Here is an 18308-nt window from a genome sequence, read left to right as displayed (position 1 = left end):
AGTTCCGACTTAATTTCATCCACCCCAGCCGCTTTATTGCACTGCAATCTATTGACCATTTTTTCCACTTCTTCAAATGTGATCCTATTTCCATCATCATTCCTATCCCATTCTACCTCTAAATCTGAAACATTACTGATCGCATTTTCACCTACATTGAGCAACTCTTCAAAATATTCCCTCCATCTGCCCAAGGCATCCACAGGATTCACCAGCAGTTTTCCTGACCTGTCCAAAATACTTGTCATTTCCTTCTTACCTCCCTTTCGAAGACTGCTAATTACACTCCAGAATGGTTTTCCAGCAGCTTGACCCAAAGTCTCCAACGTGTTTCCAAAGTCTTCCCACGATTTCTTCTTGGATGCTGCAATTATCTGTTTGGCTTTGTTTCTTTCTTCAACATAACTTTCTCTGTCTACCTGGGTTCTGGTATGTAGCCATTTTTGATACGCCTTGGTGGTGTCTTACCAACTTAAATCGGGACTCATCCAACCAGGCCACAGGTTTCCAGTCATCTAGAGTCCAATCGATAAGGTCACGAGCCCTGGAGAGACGCCACAGGCGGTTTCGTGGTGCTAGCAAGGGCACTAGAGTCCGTCGTGTAGTCCCATAGCCCATTAACGCCAAATTTCGCCGCACTGTCGTAATGTATGCGTTCGTCGTACGTCCCCACATTGATTTCTGCGTTATTTCACGCACTGTTGCTTGTCTGTTAGCACCGATAGCTCTAAGCAAACTCCGTTGCTTTCGGTCGTTAAGTGAAGCCGTCGGCCACTGGCTGATACCTGAAATTTGATATTCTCGGCGGACTCTTGACACTGTGGATCTCGGAATACAGAATTCCCTAACGACTTCCGAAACGGATTGTCCCACCCGTCTAGCTCCAAATACCATTCCGCGTTCAAAGTCTGTTAATTCCCTCCGTGCATCCGGAAGCACGTTCGGAGACCTCATCTGAGTATAGATGACAGCTCCACCAGTCTGCTGCTCTTTTATACTTTGTTATGCGATACTACTGCCATCTGTATATTCGCATATCGCTATCCTGTGATTTTTGTCACCTCAGTATATGTCTGACCTCTGTGAAGCCTTGATGCGTGCTTCTCTACACAGTCTGTCCCACTTGTAACTTTTGAGTCTGATGTGACAACCCACATCATCAACTATTTTTCAATCAAAATTGCAAAATTGTAGTGTACCACACAGGTTCTGCCTGAGGACACTCCTTATCAACACACTCTAGAATAATTTTCGCTACACTATTATCTAAAAAATATATATCTCTGAAGGATTATTTTTCTTTCCTCGGTCGTTCCTTCCTTGAGCTCATCCATCAGCTGGTTCACAAGCTGTGCCCGTTCCAGGATATTGCGTCTTGCTTTTCATTTGTGCCTGCTTGTGTCCTTACACAGCCCCTCCCAAACTGTTCGTAGCTCTGCTCTAAAGCCCGATATGATGACATGGCGTCCTTTGACGCCTTGCCGCCCCACAGACACCCTTTTGCACTGTACAACGAATTTTAATTTCAGTACTTAGTTAAAATTGAAATTCTCGTGATCTATCACTCGGATCGCTATACTGTCTTCACCAGAATTACTCTAAGAAGATCGTACTTACACCTATATACAACCGCACGTGACTTACTATGTGCACCTACATACAGTCACACATGATCCCTTTTTTCCTTTATTATTTCAGCTTATTTTTGACTAGGGGTGCAGTGAGCATCCACAGTGGTGTGACCTAGCGCTGCCACGTCTCATTCTTTCGCCATTGTTCTGCTGAAAAGTGTAATTCAGCCACGCACGTTCGGTTGAATGTTTTGGTGTTTAGTACTTTCTTGTGATCTAGAGCAGGCATTCCCAAAGTTTTCCTTTGATGGAACACTTGAGGATCCTGGTAGTTTGAAGGGATACGTTGTCTATTTTTAAGCTTAATAAAATAACAAAAAGAGAAAACTTATTTTATTCAGTTATCACTTCAGTTTTCAATTTTAGCTAGATGGTGATCAGTTCTCAACATGTGCGCCTGGTGGGGATTTTTTCTCCTCGGCAGTGCTAATGGGGACCACATTACCGCTTCGGTGTGACGCCTTTCCACGTGTAGAGACCTCACGGAAGTAGTAAATGTTTCTAATGTAACACAATACAATGTATTACGTATTAACTGAAGGTGTTTCAAGTGAAATAGGGAAATACAAGTATTTTTTTCGCCACAGAGTATTCATGTACGAGTCATATGAGCATCAAATGGCTCTAAGCACTATGGTACTTAACATCTGAGGTCATCAGTCCCCAAGACTTAGAGGTAATTAAACCTAACTACCCTAAGGACATCACACACATCGATGCCCGAGGCAGGATTCGAACCTGCGATCGTAGCGGCAGCGCGGTTCCAGACTGAAGCGCCTAGAACCGCTCGGCCACAGTGGCCGGCATATGCGCATACAGAATTAGCGCATGGAGAAAGGAGATTATTTCAAGAGTAATATCCTGATGCTGTTGTTCTTAATTAATTGTAGTATGATTCATCGATCGGTAAACAAATTTCGTGAAATGGGAAGGTTTTTGACAGGAACCATAAGCCACCACACACAATACTCACAGAAGAAATTCTGGATAACACTGGGCATGCCTTCCAAAGCTCTCCTAGAAAACCAGTTCGCCATCTTCCTCAGCAAATGGAATTTCCCACGGATCGGTTCAAACGGCTGCGAAGCTACGGAAGTTTCATCCCTATAAAGTAACTGCAGGGCAAGGACTTTAAAGGGATGACCCCGCCAAAAGGTTGCGGTTTCGTAAATGGATTTCGAATATAGTGCATAGTGGAGAAATTGAACCTAAGCTTTCTTTTCTGACAAATCATGGTTTCACCTTTATGGATATGTTAATTCACAAAGTCCGCAGCTCGTCGTCGTGCGGTAGCGTTCTCGCTTCCCACGCCTGGGTTCCAGGGTTCGATTCCCGGCGGGGTCAGGGATTTTCTCTGCCTCGTGATGACTGGGTGTTGTGTGCTGTCCTTAGGTTATTTAGGTTTAAGTAGTTCTAAGTTCTAGGGGACTGATGACCATAGATGTTAAGTGCCATAGTGCTCAGAGCCATTTTTAATTCACAAAGTAACGGTTACTAGAGTTCCGAAAAGCTTAACGTAATACACGAGGATCCCCTGCATGATCAAAAGATAGGAATGTGGTACGCTACAATCGGAGAGGCAGTAACCGGCCTGATATCATTCCGAGAAACAACCAACAATGAGAGGGACATGTGGAAAACGTTTTTCAGCCTGTTTTTGACCACTTAACTGACATGAACGAGCCTTCGCGATCTTTCAACACGACTCTGCGCCGGAACACACAGCCAACTTCTCATTACAAGAAATTCGTGACGTACTTGAAAATAGGACTATCACTAAAGTCATTGGCCCCCTCATTCCCCAGAGTTAACTCCCAACGATTTTTATTTCTGGGAGGGCATTTAAAGAGAAAGTGTACAAATGCAATCCACAAACTTTAAATGAACTTCACAATAAAATTCGTCAAGAAATTGCTGCCATCTCTCAGAGGGAACTACAATGTGTAATGAGCAATATCCTAAGCAGGTATCAGAAATGCTTCAACGAAACAAGGAAACAGTTCCAACATCTTGTTGCTTAATAAAAGTGAGTAATTTACTTTTCTTTTTAGGTTCTTATGTTATGTTCGTCAGAATAAACTTCCGCGACAAACCCTACTGTACTAATTGTGGATCTCCTGTCAGACGCACCACTCAAACAGCACAGGACGGGCCGCGCACCGCAGTTCCTTTAGCGATTGATTACCACGTAAGAACACACAAAACATAATAAATTCTTAAAAAATACACTACTGGCCATTAAAATTGCTACACCAAGAGGAAATGCAGATGATAAACGGGTATTCATTGGACAAATATATTATACTATTACTGACATGTGATTACATATTCACGCAATTTGGGTGCATAGACCCTGAGAAATCAGTACCCAGAACAACCACCTCAGGCCGTTGTAACGGTCTTGATAAGCCTGGGCATTGAGTCAAACAGAGCTTGGATGGCGTGTACAGGTACAGCTGCCCATGCAGCTTCAACACGGTACCACAGTTCATCAAGAGTGACGAGCCAGTTGCTCGACCACCATTGACCAGACGTTTTCAATTGGTGAGAGATCTGGAGAATGTGCTGCCCAGGGCAGCAGTCGAACATTTTCTGTATCCAGAAAGGCCAGTACAGGACCTGCAACATGCGGTTGCGCATTAGCCTGCTGAAATGTAGGGTTTCGCAGAGATCGAATGAAGGGTAGAGCCACGGGTCGTAACACATATGAAATGTAACGTCCACTGTTCAAAGTACCGTCAATGCGAACAAGAGGTGACCGAGACGTGTAAACAATGCAACTTCACACCATCACGCCGGAAAATACGCCAGTATGGCGATGGCGAAAACACGCTTCCAATGTGCGTTCACCGCGATGTCGCCAAACACGGATGCGACCATCATGATGCTGTAAACAGAACTTGGATTCATCCGAAAAAATGACGTTTTGCCATTCTTGCACCCAGGTTCGTCGTTGAGTACACCATCGCAGACGCTCCTGTCTGTGATGCAGGAGTCAAGGGTAATCGCAGACATGGTCTCCGAGCTGATAGTCCATGCTGCTGCAAACGTCGTCGAACTGTTCGTGCTGATAGTTGTTGTCTTGCAAACGTCCCCACCTGCTGACTCAGGGATCGAGACGTGGCTGCACGATCCGTTACAGCCCTGCGGGTAAGATGCCTGTCATATCGACTGCTAGTGATACGAGGCGGTTGGGATCCAGCACGGCGTTCCGTATTACCCTCCTGAACCCACCGATTGCATATTCGGCTAACAGTCATTGGATCTCGACCAACGCGAGCAGCAATGTCGCGAAACGATAAACCGCAATCGTGATAGGCTACAATCCGACCTTTATCAAAGTCGGAAACGTGATGGTAAGGATTTCTCCTTCTTACACGAGGCATCACAACAACGTTTCACCAGGCACCGCTGGTCAACTGCTGTTTGTGTATGAGAAATCGGTTGGAACTTTCGTCATGTGAGCACGTTGCAGGTGTCGCCACCGGCGCCACCCTTGTGTGAATGCTCTGAAAAGCTAATCATTTGCATATCACAAGATCTTCTTCCTGTCGGTTAAATTTCGCGTCTGTTGCACGTCATCTTCGTGGTGTAGTAATTTTAATGGCCAGTAGTGTAATTAGTAATGTCGAAATGTGGAAATAAACGATATGTTGATAATAGTTTTTTTGCGGAGCATTTACTCACTCCAGTGAGATCGCCAGTGTTTTTTGAGCTGTTATTTTCGCCACAAGCCGGCCGAAGTGGCCGTGCGGTTATAGGCGCTGCAGTCTGGAACCGCAAGACCGCTACGGTCGCAGGTTCGAATCCTGCCTCGGGCATGGATGTTTGTGATGTCCTTAGGTTAGTTAGGTTTAACTAGTTCTAAGTTCTAGGGGACTAATGACCTCAGCAGTTAAGGCCCATAGTGCTCAGAGCCATTTGAACCATTTTTTCGCCACAATCTGCAGATGGTTCAGATGGCTCTGAGCGCTGTGGGACTTAACTCCTGAGGTCATCAGTCCCCTAGAACTTAAAACTACTTTAACGTAACTAACCTAAGGACATCTCACACATCCATGCCCGAGGCAGCATTCGAACCTGCGATCGTAGCGGTCGCGCGGTTCCAGACTGTAGCTCCTAGAACCGCTCTGCCACTCCGACCGGCCACCATCTGCATTTTGTAAAACAGTTAAGGTTCGGTTTAAGGATACGGTGATCGATGTCATCGGCAGGCGCTAACTGGCGAGCCTTCGCTTCTATAACTTCTTGTAGTCTCCCACCTTTTTCCGGCGATCATGGCATTATCAGGTTGCATCGACAAAGCGAGTTACTGGCGAGCGCCCGAAGTTAGTGGGAGGGTGGTGTCGGTCGAATGAACATCTAATGAAGGATTAATGAAGGATTCGTGAGTCAGAAGTACGGGAAGTTGAGTCAAAAGTGTTTAACAGTATACTGAGAGATAATTTTATGGGAATAGGAATGTTGCATCGTCCCTGACTTTTTAAAATGAATGTCTTGGAATTTATCAGATTCATCAAAATGAATGGGTCCTTTACAGTTACACTTTTTTTTCTTTTGGAAAGTCAGGTAACTATGTTAAAGGATGTTATCTTTTAGTTCAAAGAATCTTTCCAAAATAAAGAATCTTTCAAAAGAATCTTTCCAAAACTGATAGTTCATGTCAAAAACAGTTGGGCTCCAATTTAGTTTTTTATGCGATGGTGGTTGAAGTAAGTCCCTCTCCCTATAATTTACTAACCATACATTATGATCACTCTCAGTTCTCTTAAAATTATAGCCGATCACAGGTCTCAATCGTCAGCGACCAATGTTATACCCCTCCAAGTTCTATCCCATGAAGTATGTAATTGAAAACGTCAGACGTGCTGTAATGTTCTCTTTGGGCTCTTCCTGCATCACTTTCTTTTCTATGGGACATTCACCGCCCGCTATACAGTGCTGAGCCCATTTTGTCAAACATTTCTCCAGAGGATCATATATTCGTAAAGACAATCTGTATGATAATATCCTGGTTGGATTTTCAGTATGGCGGATGTTAATATCAATACGACTCATATATGAGCCTCTGTGGTGGTAAAATATCGCTACCGTTCTGTTTGACCAAACACAATAATTGCGGCCACATGTAGTAAGCGTTGCTTCACGCAGTGGAGAATGGCAAAACACAGGCACGCCGGCGATCGAGGCGTTGCGAAGTAAGCACGTCACAGATAGCCTTGCTGATAGTTGCAGTCTACCAACAAGCTGATGCACACAGACCGAGCGCTGAGCGAAGCCTGGAGAGTGCTGGGTAAGGAGAAGTGAGGCCAGCGCGCTAAGTTACGCTGCAATATACTGTGGGAGTGATAAAAAAAGCTATCACGGAGGGTAAAAAACGTCCTCCTGCCAGATACAAATAGTGGAGCGCAGGCAGCAACGGACAGAAGCCATTAGGAAGTAGTTCGGATCTAAGAACGGATGTGGTCTGGGTCCGAATGTTCAATCTTCGTAGGTGACGATTCCAGAAGTCTGTTCCAGCTCGCAGGAGTCATCCGTTTGCCGCCAGATGTCAACTTCAGCTCTGGAAGTCGGCCCGAGTTCGGTCGGCACTATGGCTAACTAACTACAGCGAGAAATTCCAGCAGGACCGGCCGCAGCGCGGTCTTGATCACAAGCACCGCCGGGGACTGACGCCCGGACTTCACGGCAACCCGGCCACGCCGCGTGGTCCGTCCATGACGGGACCTCGCGACTGACGGCTTCCTAGCCGCCGGTGTAGCAGGCGTCGGCAGCTGACGTCACGGCGACGCGGCTGCCGAGCGGCGACGAGTTCATCTCAACCACAGGGCATCCTGACTTCAGCGGAGCACTGGAGGCCTGAGGCTCCGAATGTGATCAGCGGCGCGCGTGGCGCTCATTGTCAGAGAATCTACACAGAAGCAGCCAGGTGGAAAGATCCACAGGGCTCGTCAGCGACGACGAGGGAGAAATTGTAAAGAAAGTTCAATAAATAATTGTAAAACTCCACGCCGTCTCAGTCTTTGGCGCAGCCACTGTGTCTGCTGCTAACAAGTAGCAAACAGCCCTAACAAGAGGTGCAGAAGTCGTAACAAGTGGCCATCTGTCATAACTACATATACTCAATTTTCTTTATGACCTTTTCACCTTTGATCACCATTGTTTCAATAACAGCATCGTGTTTGCTGATCCCTCTCTCATTGGTGGTACCGTCGAAAATATCGTGCCTGTTTGTTGCTAGGTGGTCTTGAATATTGTTTCCTATTGTGACTTGTCAGAGCAGTTTCTGAGGCAGTAGTTAGACAAAGTTTTTATCTTACTTTCCACGACTGTTTGTCCTCGCCGGCCGAGGTGGACGAGCGGTTCTAGGCGCTTCAGTCCGGAACCGCGAGACTGCTATGGTCGCAGGTTCGAACCCTGCCTCGGGCATAGATGTGTGTGACGTCCTTAGGTTAGTTAGGTTTAAGTAGTTCTACGTTCTAGGGGACTGATGACCACACCAGTTAAGTCCCATAGTGCTCAGAGCCATTTGAACCATTTTGAACCTTGCTACGAGCAGGAAGGTGATTTAGAGGCGACACGCAAGAATATATAACACTGTTTTTCTGTGTCCCTTTATTCTTCGGACTGTTGTTAAGAATACTTCGTAAAAACTTTTTCTTTAACGATTTTAGTACAGATCGCGGTCGTGGCTTTGAATAAAAGTATTTAACAGCCAGTACGGATCGTCCGGTTCAAAATTTAGAAATTTTTCTACGGTTTCCCACGATTTAAAATAATATACTCAATAATTATACGTCTAGTCGTCAATAGAAACGCCAAATTACCCGTGTTAGTCTAAGTTTAACTGAGGCAGTTGCTCTTGTCCATATTAGTTCGCTATCGAGTCCATTTTGGGCCTCATTAGACCTAGTGCTTCTTCTTCTTCTTCGACCGTTAAGCACCATCCTCCTTTAGAATCTAATCTATCTTTCCACCACACATTCCATGTGCTCTCCAAAATTTTCCTTCTCTCTGCTTCAGGTAGAGAGTTTCTAGGTTTATTGCGAATGATCTGTACTAATACACTGAGACCTTCTCTAATTTTGAGATGAGTCTGATGATCATTAGAGAAACCAAACTATAGTTGGTCGCTTATCTGTGGTGAAGAATTAAAGTTGAGCAAAATAGTTGATATAATCTGCCTCCCAGAATATAATGTGTCCACTGCCATAGATGTGTTAAATGTTACTGGATTCACATTAGCTTCTCACTTCTGTAGAGGAAATACGAAAAAAATGTGTTACCAGATTAGTTAGAAACTGTTTTGATATCAAGATTATTAAGTTTGCTCAGAGCAGCACTTAACACTTGTGGAACAAAAGTAGTACTTCATGACAATATTAGTTAGTATATACAGAACACCTTCAGGAACTTTAACAACTTCATAAAAAAGTCTGCTAGCTCTGTAGTCCCATTTCACAGTAAAAAAAGACAAGAAAATAGTGGTTGCTGGTGATTTTATGTGGATTTACTGAAAATCTCTGTCAATGAACAATTATTGCAATCAGTAACACTGTCATTCAGTTTGATTCCTACTGTGAACTTTGCAACTAGGGTATGTATATGGTCTCAGACTGCTGTTGGTAATATCATTGTAGACAAATCTAGGAAATAAATCATATCACAAAACCAACAGCAAATGGCCTATCTGATCATGAGAAGCCACAGCTTGTGCTAAATGTTGAAACTTGTCAGGATAAATTATTTATTAAATCTGTGTACAGGACGGTAATAAATCAGTAAAAAATTGAAAATTTTAGGAGACTGCTCATAGACATGAACTGGATAGATGTGTAGAGCACTTCTGATTCAAATGGAAAATACAAAGCATTCATTAATAAAGTTATTCTCTCTTTTGAAAATTGTCTTCTCCCAAATGTAACTCAAATCAAAAAGAACTCCAAAACTAAAGCGCAGATTACATAGGGAATAAAGATAAGATGTGGGGCAAAAAGAATACTGTATCTCTTATCTAGGAACAGCTCTGACGTTGAGATAGTAATGTGTTACAAAGATTACTGCAAAATATAAAAACAAATATCCAGAAATCTAAGCAGTTACATTATGAGAAAATGATAATCACATCAGGCATGAAAATAAAAACCATATGGGATATAGTGAAGACGGAGACAGTTGGAGGCAAAAAAGAATATGAATAGATAGCTATAGAAATAAATGAGACATTCCTAACAAGGTCATGTTGTGTTGCAAACCTTCAAACAAGTACTTTGTTTCTGTTACTGACAGCTTGGGTTATCAGGTTTGGTAAACAGTGCAGTGGAGTATCTGAGACTATTCTTTACAAATAACTTCAATAAAATGACTCATCTCTCCCAAAGAAGTAGTATCCATCATAAAATTCTTAAAATCTAAGTATTCTAGTTGTTGTGATAACATATCAATGAAGTGAATGAAAGAGTTCTCCTATGAGCTGAGTTCTGTCTTAAGTTATTTTTGCCATCAGTCTCTTATTACTGGAACATTTCCAGACTGGCTAAAATATGCTGAAGTTAAACCTCTTTACAAGAAACACCTTAAGTCTATTGATGAATTCCACTTGTGCCATGTTTCTCAAAAATATTTGAAAAGGTTGTGTTCAAATATCTCGTTAAGCATGTGACTGCAAATAATGTGCTGTACAAGCCACAGAATCGGTTTCTTAATGGTTCCAATATAGAGAAAACTATTTACACATGCAGCAAAAATGTACTTAATTCATTAGACAACTGATTAAAGGCTTCTGGCATTTGCTGTGACCTGTCAAAGGCCTGTCACTGTGTGAATCACAGCATGCTCTTAAGTAAATAAAAATATTATGGTGTGACTAGCAGTGCTGTGAAATAGTTTAACTCTTACCTAACTAACAGGAAACGAAGGATGTGTGAAATACCTGTGCAGTAAGCAGTCAGGTTCCATCTTATTAGGAATTAAGTACATGTGGTGGTCCTCAAGATTCTATCCTGGGTCCATTCCTTTTTCTTCTGTACATCAATGACCTCTCATCTTTTACATTGCCAGATGCTAAATTTGTTTTGTTTGAAGATGATACAAACATTGTAATAAGTAGCAAGTCAAGTACAGATTTAGAAATGGCTGCTAATCATTTTTTTGCTGACATTAATAAATAGTTTTAACTAATTCAGTCTCATTCAACTTTGAAAAGACCTACTACATGCAGTTAAAATTCTGTTAGAGATTTTCTTCCTGCACATGTACAACATATGAAGACATACAGATTGAAGAGTTTGACGGTGTTAAGTTTCTGGGATTACATCTGGATAATAAATTCAGTTAGGAAGGGTATGCCACAGAATTGCTGAAGCAGCTAAACAAGTCTGTATTTTCAGTGAGTATGATGTCAGATGTAGGAGATATAAATATAAAAGACTTGCATACTTTGCTTACTTTCTTTGCAATGTGTCATATGGAATCATATCGTTGGGTAAAGCCATCAGACTGAGCAAGTGTAGAATGAGACTCATTTATTGTGTAAATTCAAGAACATCATGTGGAAACCTGTTCAAGGAACGTTGTATTCTAACCACAGCTTCTTAATTTATTTATTCCTTAATGAAGTTTGGTGAAAGTAATTTATCTCCATTTCCAACCACTCACTCAATATGTAGTATCAATACTAGGAATAGAAACAGTTTACATAAAGACTTAAAATAACTTTTCTTCGTCTAAAAAAGGAACACAGATTTTGAATAAATTGCCAGCAACCATTAAAAACTTTGTTTCGGGTAAAGCATAGTTTAAACAGCATTGGAAAGTATTGATGATAGGTAACTGCTGCTACTCCCTAGATATATATCTTAACAGAGACTGTTACACCAGCTTAAGTAAAATGTTTTTTAGGTCTCTGCTTTCACAGCACTTTGTCACAACAGTCAAGATCCGGTATTTTGTGTACAATAAATTTATTAAAAATGCATAACTGTGTTTCATTTTGACAGTGTATTAATTTTGTAAACATTAGTAGTTCCAGTTTACCATAATATATTCATCTGTTTTGATAATCTCCTGATGAATGATCAGGATAGTGAGTATTATGTTCAGATGTTTTACATTTCTTATGTTATACTTCCTGACTTGTTTTGCACCCAGGAGTCATCTCATTTTTGTGTATATGGAACGAAAACTGAATCTAATCAAATCTAAGTAGAGGAAGGTAAGGAATTCTGCTACCTAGGCAGTAAAATAACCCATGATGAATGGAGCAAGGAGAACATAAAGAGTAGGCTAGTACTGGCAAAAAGTCCCTTTCTGAACCGGGGAAGTCTACTAGTATCAAAGATAGACCTTCGTTTCAGGAAGAAATTTCTGAGAACGTGTGTTTGGAGCACAGCATTGTATGGTAGTGAAACACAGACTGCGGTAAAACTGGTAGAAGAGGATCAAAGCATTTGAGATTTGGTGCTACAGAAGCATGTTGAAAATTAGATGGACTAATAAGGTGAGGAATGAGGAGGTTCTCCAAAGAATCAGTGATGGAACGAATGTGTGGAAACCACTGAAAAATAAAAGGAATAGGATTGCAGGGCATCAATTAATACATCAGGGTACAACCAGAGGGAATTGTAGAGGGTAAAAGCTGTAGAGGAAGACAGAGATTGGAACATATACAGCAAATAATTGAAGATGTAGGTTGCAAATGCTACTCTGAGATGAAAAGGTTGGCACAGCAGAGGAATTCATTGTGGCGGCATGAAACCAGTCTGAAGACTGATGACTCAAAAGAAGAAAGACTAAGCCATATAGCTATAATTTTACAGACAATTTCTACATTCGTCAGTTACAATTTTTGTAATTTATCTCCTTATGAAGTATTTTATGTGATGAGAGCATTTTACTCTTAAACCTTGTCATCTGATACTACTTTTGGTTATTTGGGTTTTCTAATGATGACATCCATAATCGATGTCAGAACTAGGTCAACAGTAAGTCTTGTTGCGACATGTTGGATTTATAGTACATAGAAAAAATGAAATCAAAATATAATAGACCCACGAATCCAAATGGAGTTTTCAACTTTAAATTGATTAATTTCGTTTTTAAAATTATATTTCATATTTCCTGAATTTTACAAGTTAATATATAGTCTTCATCTTTGTACTAACTACAGCACAGTTTTAATCAGAAATGGTCTATTTTATTTTAAAATGGCAATTAATAGCTCAGTAAATAGTACCAGAGTGAGAACAATCTACATAAAGATCTAAAATCACATATCTTAGTAATAAATTAATAATGGTAACAAATATTTATGTTATGTGTGAAGATTCATCTTATTCTTTTTTATACTGATTTAATCAAGATTTTCAATGTGAATGGATTAATTTAATTCAGAAATTTGCTCATATTCTCAGAAATAGTTTACAAATAAAGATCTATATAAATATACAGAAGGTTTCCAGAATGAGATTTTCACTCTACAGCGGAGCGTGCTCTGATATGAAACTTCCTGACAGATTAAAACTGTGTGCCCGACCGAGACTCGAACTAGGGACCTTTGCCTTTCGCAGGCAAGTGCTCTACCATCTGAGCTACCGAAGCACGACTCACGCCCGGTACTCACAGCAGGTACAAGGTAGGAAACGAGATACTGGCAGAAGTAAAGCTGTGAGTACCGGGCGTGAGTCGTGCTTCGGAAGCTCAGATGGTAGAGCACTTGCCCGCGAAAGGCAAAGGTCCCGCTGTTCGAGTCTCGGTCGGGCACACAGTTTTAATCAGCCAGGAAGTTTCATACAGAAGGTGTTCATAACTTCTATCACTGGCTTGTAGCAGCCATAGAGGGGTCTTTGTAGATGCAGTTCATGTCTAGAAACGTACAGTAAACAATAAGTTAGAAGATTTGATTGCTTTCAAGTACCTCGCTTCATGGTATGAACACAGCATAGGCATTGGGTTCTGACCTGTAGGCTCTTTAGCAACTTTTCTCATGGACAATATTTCGAGTATTTATCATCAGATGCTCTTCTCTGCGAGAAAAGAAGGAATATTCAGAGTTGAGATTGTGAAACATACTTGGATGACCACAATTTAACCTCCTACTTTCGAAAATAATGAAACAGTCGTAATCAGTACGTTCTTCTCACTAACTATTATGGCTGCAAATAGTTTGGTAAAGCCAAAGGTCAACCTGTAGGTCATACTGAATACAAACAAATGGTTTTAGTGATAAATGGACACTACATGCCATAAAATTATTTGTTTTTCAGGCATAGGATGAATACAAAATGTAATCTCATTACTAATGAAACATCTCATGTTTTGCCTCTGTTGGTATGAAAGTCCCTTTATGCTTACATGATTAACTGATTTCTGCTGATATTATTGTTCATGGCTCTTTCACATTAGATATCCCACATTTGACGACCTCTCAGAATCCTTAGGAAATCAAAAAATTACCGATGTGGTGTCTGCTTCACGCAGTTTTTATTATTTATTTTTCTACTCACGTTCCTGTAAAAAGACTTATTCGAAACACTACAAACATTATGATGTGACTTCTCAAAATTCCATAGTAATGTATCAAACATACAGGCTGCTTGATGCGCTGCTATGACAATGAGGTAACAAGAAGGAGCAATGTGGTCCCAGCTGAATGTGAAACTGTATCACGCAAAGTGTAGAGTTTACAATGTTTACTTCCGATTAACACCAGACTTTTAATCAATAAAGGAAGGTGAACTCAATGGTAGCTGGTATGAGTCTGGAAGCCTGCTCAACACAATCCGTCAATTGGAAGTACAGAAACTGGTAATTCTTTCATGTCTGATGACTTTATAGTACAGGTGAAACTGTTCTACATCGGAAAATGGGTTGTTCTGATGTCCCTTTCTAGGTGATACGCCTTGCCGTCCTCAGATCTTCGAACTGACTAACCAAATCAGTTACGGACACCAACTGTTTAATGTGGACTCGTAATAAGAATTTAATTTGGATTTTGCCCTTTAGCATGGCCAAAGAATTAAGAAATTCCTAGGAGATGGCTAGACCGAACATCAGACTTTTGAATTTGTATTCCAGGGCTCACACACTTAGTCACACTTTGGAAATTTGTAAGTCTTAGATGCTAAAATGTTAATATTGGATCTCAATGCCGCACTCTCAACTGATTCATTCAGGACATAGTATTTTGAGAATATTTCTTAACAGCTCCAACAAAATACAGCCATTACTTCAGAAACAAATATTTTTTATTTGTAAATGTTACTCAGTCATCTTTTCTCGAATAGTCTTGCCACATTAAATCACAGTGATAATCTCTAATGTATAGTAGATTACGTACCGTACGTTTCACGGAATTGAATTCTTTGCACCTCGAAAGCCAAAAATACCAAGTTTGATGTATCAACAAAGTTCGTGCAACTAGATCAGTTCAGAATAATTCCGCTTCTTTTCTGAAAGTCCCTTGTCATATACAGTTATGTATGTTTCCTCTGGTTCATCTACCTAGAAATTAGTTGTGACGATAGTGTGTTCCACAGAAAGAGAACAGCTATGGAAGGAGCATTTAGATGGGCGGAACACTCTTTTTACCCAACATACATCTTCTGCAAGAGACACATGACTTCAACGGCGTATGATTTATGCCTTTTAAGTGGTTTGCAACTTTTAAATATTACGTCGCTAGTACAGATAGATCCCGTTCAACATTTTATTTATTATTTATTTATTCGTCCATTTCACCTGGAATTTGCACACGTGAATGACAGGAATGTTAAAATTTGGCATTTGATATGTGGAATGAATTTAGCTTAAACCACTGAAGAGGTGAACACAAAGGCACTTTGCTTGTTTTCATCAAGTGTCACAGCTGATATGTCGCTACATTTTCCGTTAGAGGAAAATGAGGATAGCCACTATTATTTTTTAGGTTTTGCACTGAAATTTATCGTATTGCCAAATGTATGTTTCAATAACTTACGTTGCAGTCGCACTGCGAAAAGTAGGCGAATCTCACAGCATCCTGAGCGAGGAAATGCAGTGAATTAGCGATATGTCGGACTTTGAAATTTTTTCTGGGGCGATACTCTTGCATTTTTGCTTAGTAGTACAATCTTCTTAATCATTAGTTATCGTTATGGAAAGCATACTCATCCACTGCATGGTAGATACTGCGTGATGGCCACGCCAACAAACTTGGTATTATAACTAATTTTTTGATACACGTAATGGCTTAGGGATACGTATTCGTATAATGGACTAAATGAACCATTTGACAATAGCATACAAATCAGGAAGTGAAAGTTGCTCGAAATCAGTAATCATTCACCGGAATGACAGGCAGCACACTCCCTAATCCATCAATCAGTGGTCACTGACGTATGGCCACACAGTCACATAAATTAGCTGTGCGCTATTAACTCTTTATTACACTGTGTCATCACATTTTTCAAATTACAAACCGACTCTTGTTAGTATGGTAACCATAATTATATCTTTGTGGCAGTTATCCATACAAAAGTAAAATTCCTCCATTGATGAACATTCATTTGCATTTGTAGAAGCATTAATTAGTCGTATTGGCTGTTGCTGAGAAGTGAAAGCGTAGAGACAGGGAAAATACGCGCAATATTAACGCTTAGTTTTCGCACAAAATGTAAAATAACAGCACTGTAGGAAATCACGTCGTAATGCCAGTTTGCTGGTGTCGTGTGTAGTAAACTACGGTTACTTCATAGGTACTTTTAACTGTAAGGTGTGTTCGAACGTGCAACTTGCGAGCGAGGTTCCTCCTACATTTCTGGTGAACGGCAACAGTCAAGCGATTATCTCCATCGTAGGCAAGCTATGTGAATCTGCATCTTCAATATGGCGCTGCAAAAAAATTAAATTAATTGATAATGGGATAATAATGTCTCCACCCAGTTCAGTCATATACAAATAACATATCTGAACTTCGAAATGTATAAATAAAAGTACTGAGATATGCTAATCTTATGCAGGACAGCGAAAGTCTAATTCAAAATTTATAAGTGTGTTCTGGAAAGTTCGCAGACCAGAAGAATAAACATTTTCACTAACGTGTTTGTAGTAACAATATTTTTTCACAAAAATTAGCATTTTTTCGAATTGCAATTGAATTACGCTATTACGAATCATTAACATCTAAACTGTTTGTCTCAAAATTTACCTCTGCTATAACAACCGAACGTTTAGGTTTTCCTCTCCTTCCTTGAAAATAATCGTGCCTATTGACGTCATATGATTTATGAGAACACAGATTTTTTTAACTTACGATAAAATACATTTCTTTATTTATACCACGCTATCAGACATGATTCAACTTTTTTTAAACTTGTTCTATAAATACATGTTGCGCAGTTTCTTAACTTCAGGGAACTAACAGTTTGCATTTGATATCATTTGCATTATACCATAATTCTCTTTACAGAAACGTACAGTGTTTAAAAGTTTATCAAAAAAAGTCAACTACATTTTCTGTCTAACTAAACTCCATAGGAAAAGGAAATAGAAACTGTAAGCAATTTTCACTAACATGCTTTCTCTTGTTGTGAAGGCACACTTTCAGAGAATTTTTGTGTAAGGGATCCGTGGACTCTAGTAGTTCGTTAAAAGTTAATTGCATTTAGCTTCAGTTCTTACCTCCTTTTATATTTTTATCTGCACTGCACTGGAAATATCTGCACAACGTTGCAGACATTGACAGTATGCGTTGCGTGTCTTGGTTCAAATGGCTCTGAGCACTATGAGACTTAACTTCTGAGGTCATCAGTCCTCTAGAACTTAGAACTACTTAAACCTAACTAACTTAAGGACATCACACACATCCATGCCCGAGGCAGGATTCGAACCTGCGACCGTAGCAGTCGCGCGGTTCCTGACTGAAGCGCCTAGAACCGCTCGGCGAATCCGGCCAGCGTTGCGTGTCTTATTTGAAACAAACTTGTTTCATGCAGTCACGGTACATGATGTTGAAAACAGTAACACCTACTCCACATTCCGCCGTGACGTCTACATTCAGTACTCCTCTGTTCCGCCTTGACAATATTTTATTGCTGTCGCACGGTAGCAGTGATATACGACAATGTGGAAAGGTGTACTGGCGAAAGGTTGGGCAATACGCACCACATGTATGGATCACTAAATGCAAGGAAAGAGCAGCATAACTGCACTACGTTGAGCTGTTACCGCAGGGGTGGTAACCACAACGTAGTGGTCGAGTTCTTCCTAAGTATGTTACATTACCTTGTGATTTGTGTTGTTCGTTTTGGTGCTTGCATATTAAAGGCTTTAACTGTTGTGAAAATATTTTCACAGGAACAAAGTTAATTGGGTTACAAACGGAATAAATTGTAATCACATTGTTACTCTGGAACGAGCCACCGAAAACAGAAATACTCAGAAAATATCACTGAACAACTTTCGAAATTTTGTCGGTGAGTTTCGGACTCATAATGTATAAAATAAAACTCCACAAATATTCCTATCCATTCGAAAGTCCCGCTCGTTTAAGGCTGTAAGCATCATCATGGCGTTACGGAGCGATCATGTGTGTTTGTGTTTGTGTATAAACTGATATGAAAGTGCTAGTCAAGTAAAAGTGTATTGAAAAAAAAAAAAAAAAAAAACCTTTCTTCCAGAGAGGTAAACGTTGGTAATGGC

At 40.5% G+C, this 18308-nt stretch overlaps 1 protein-coding gene across 1 annotated transcript in view; it reads left to right on the top strand.

Moving 5' to 3' along the window:
- The window catches only part of LOC126101207 (uncharacterized), a 36305-nt gene extending 22405 nt beyond the window's left edge, over positions 1–13900 (top strand). The window contains exons 3-4 of the mRNA XM_049911901.1: positions 3683–3819; positions 13895–13900. Coding sequence (XP_049767858.1) covers positions 3683–3819; positions 13895–13900 — 143 coding nt within the window. The remainder of the gene's footprint in view (positions 1–3682; positions 3820–13894) is intronic.
- The last annotated feature ends 4408 nt before the right edge of the window (positions 13901–18308 follow it).

The sequence above is a fragment of the Schistocerca cancellata genome, chromosome 9 (assembly GCF_023864275.1).
Source record: "Schistocerca cancellata isolate TAMUIC-IGC-003103 chromosome 9, iqSchCanc2.1, whole genome shotgun sequence".
NCBI classification, from domain to species: domain Eukaryota; kingdom Metazoa; phylum Arthropoda; class Insecta; order Orthoptera; family Acrididae; genus Schistocerca; species Schistocerca cancellata.
The sequence above is the reverse complement of the archived record's forward strand: the minus strand, read 5'-3'. Positions and strand labels throughout refer to the sequence as shown.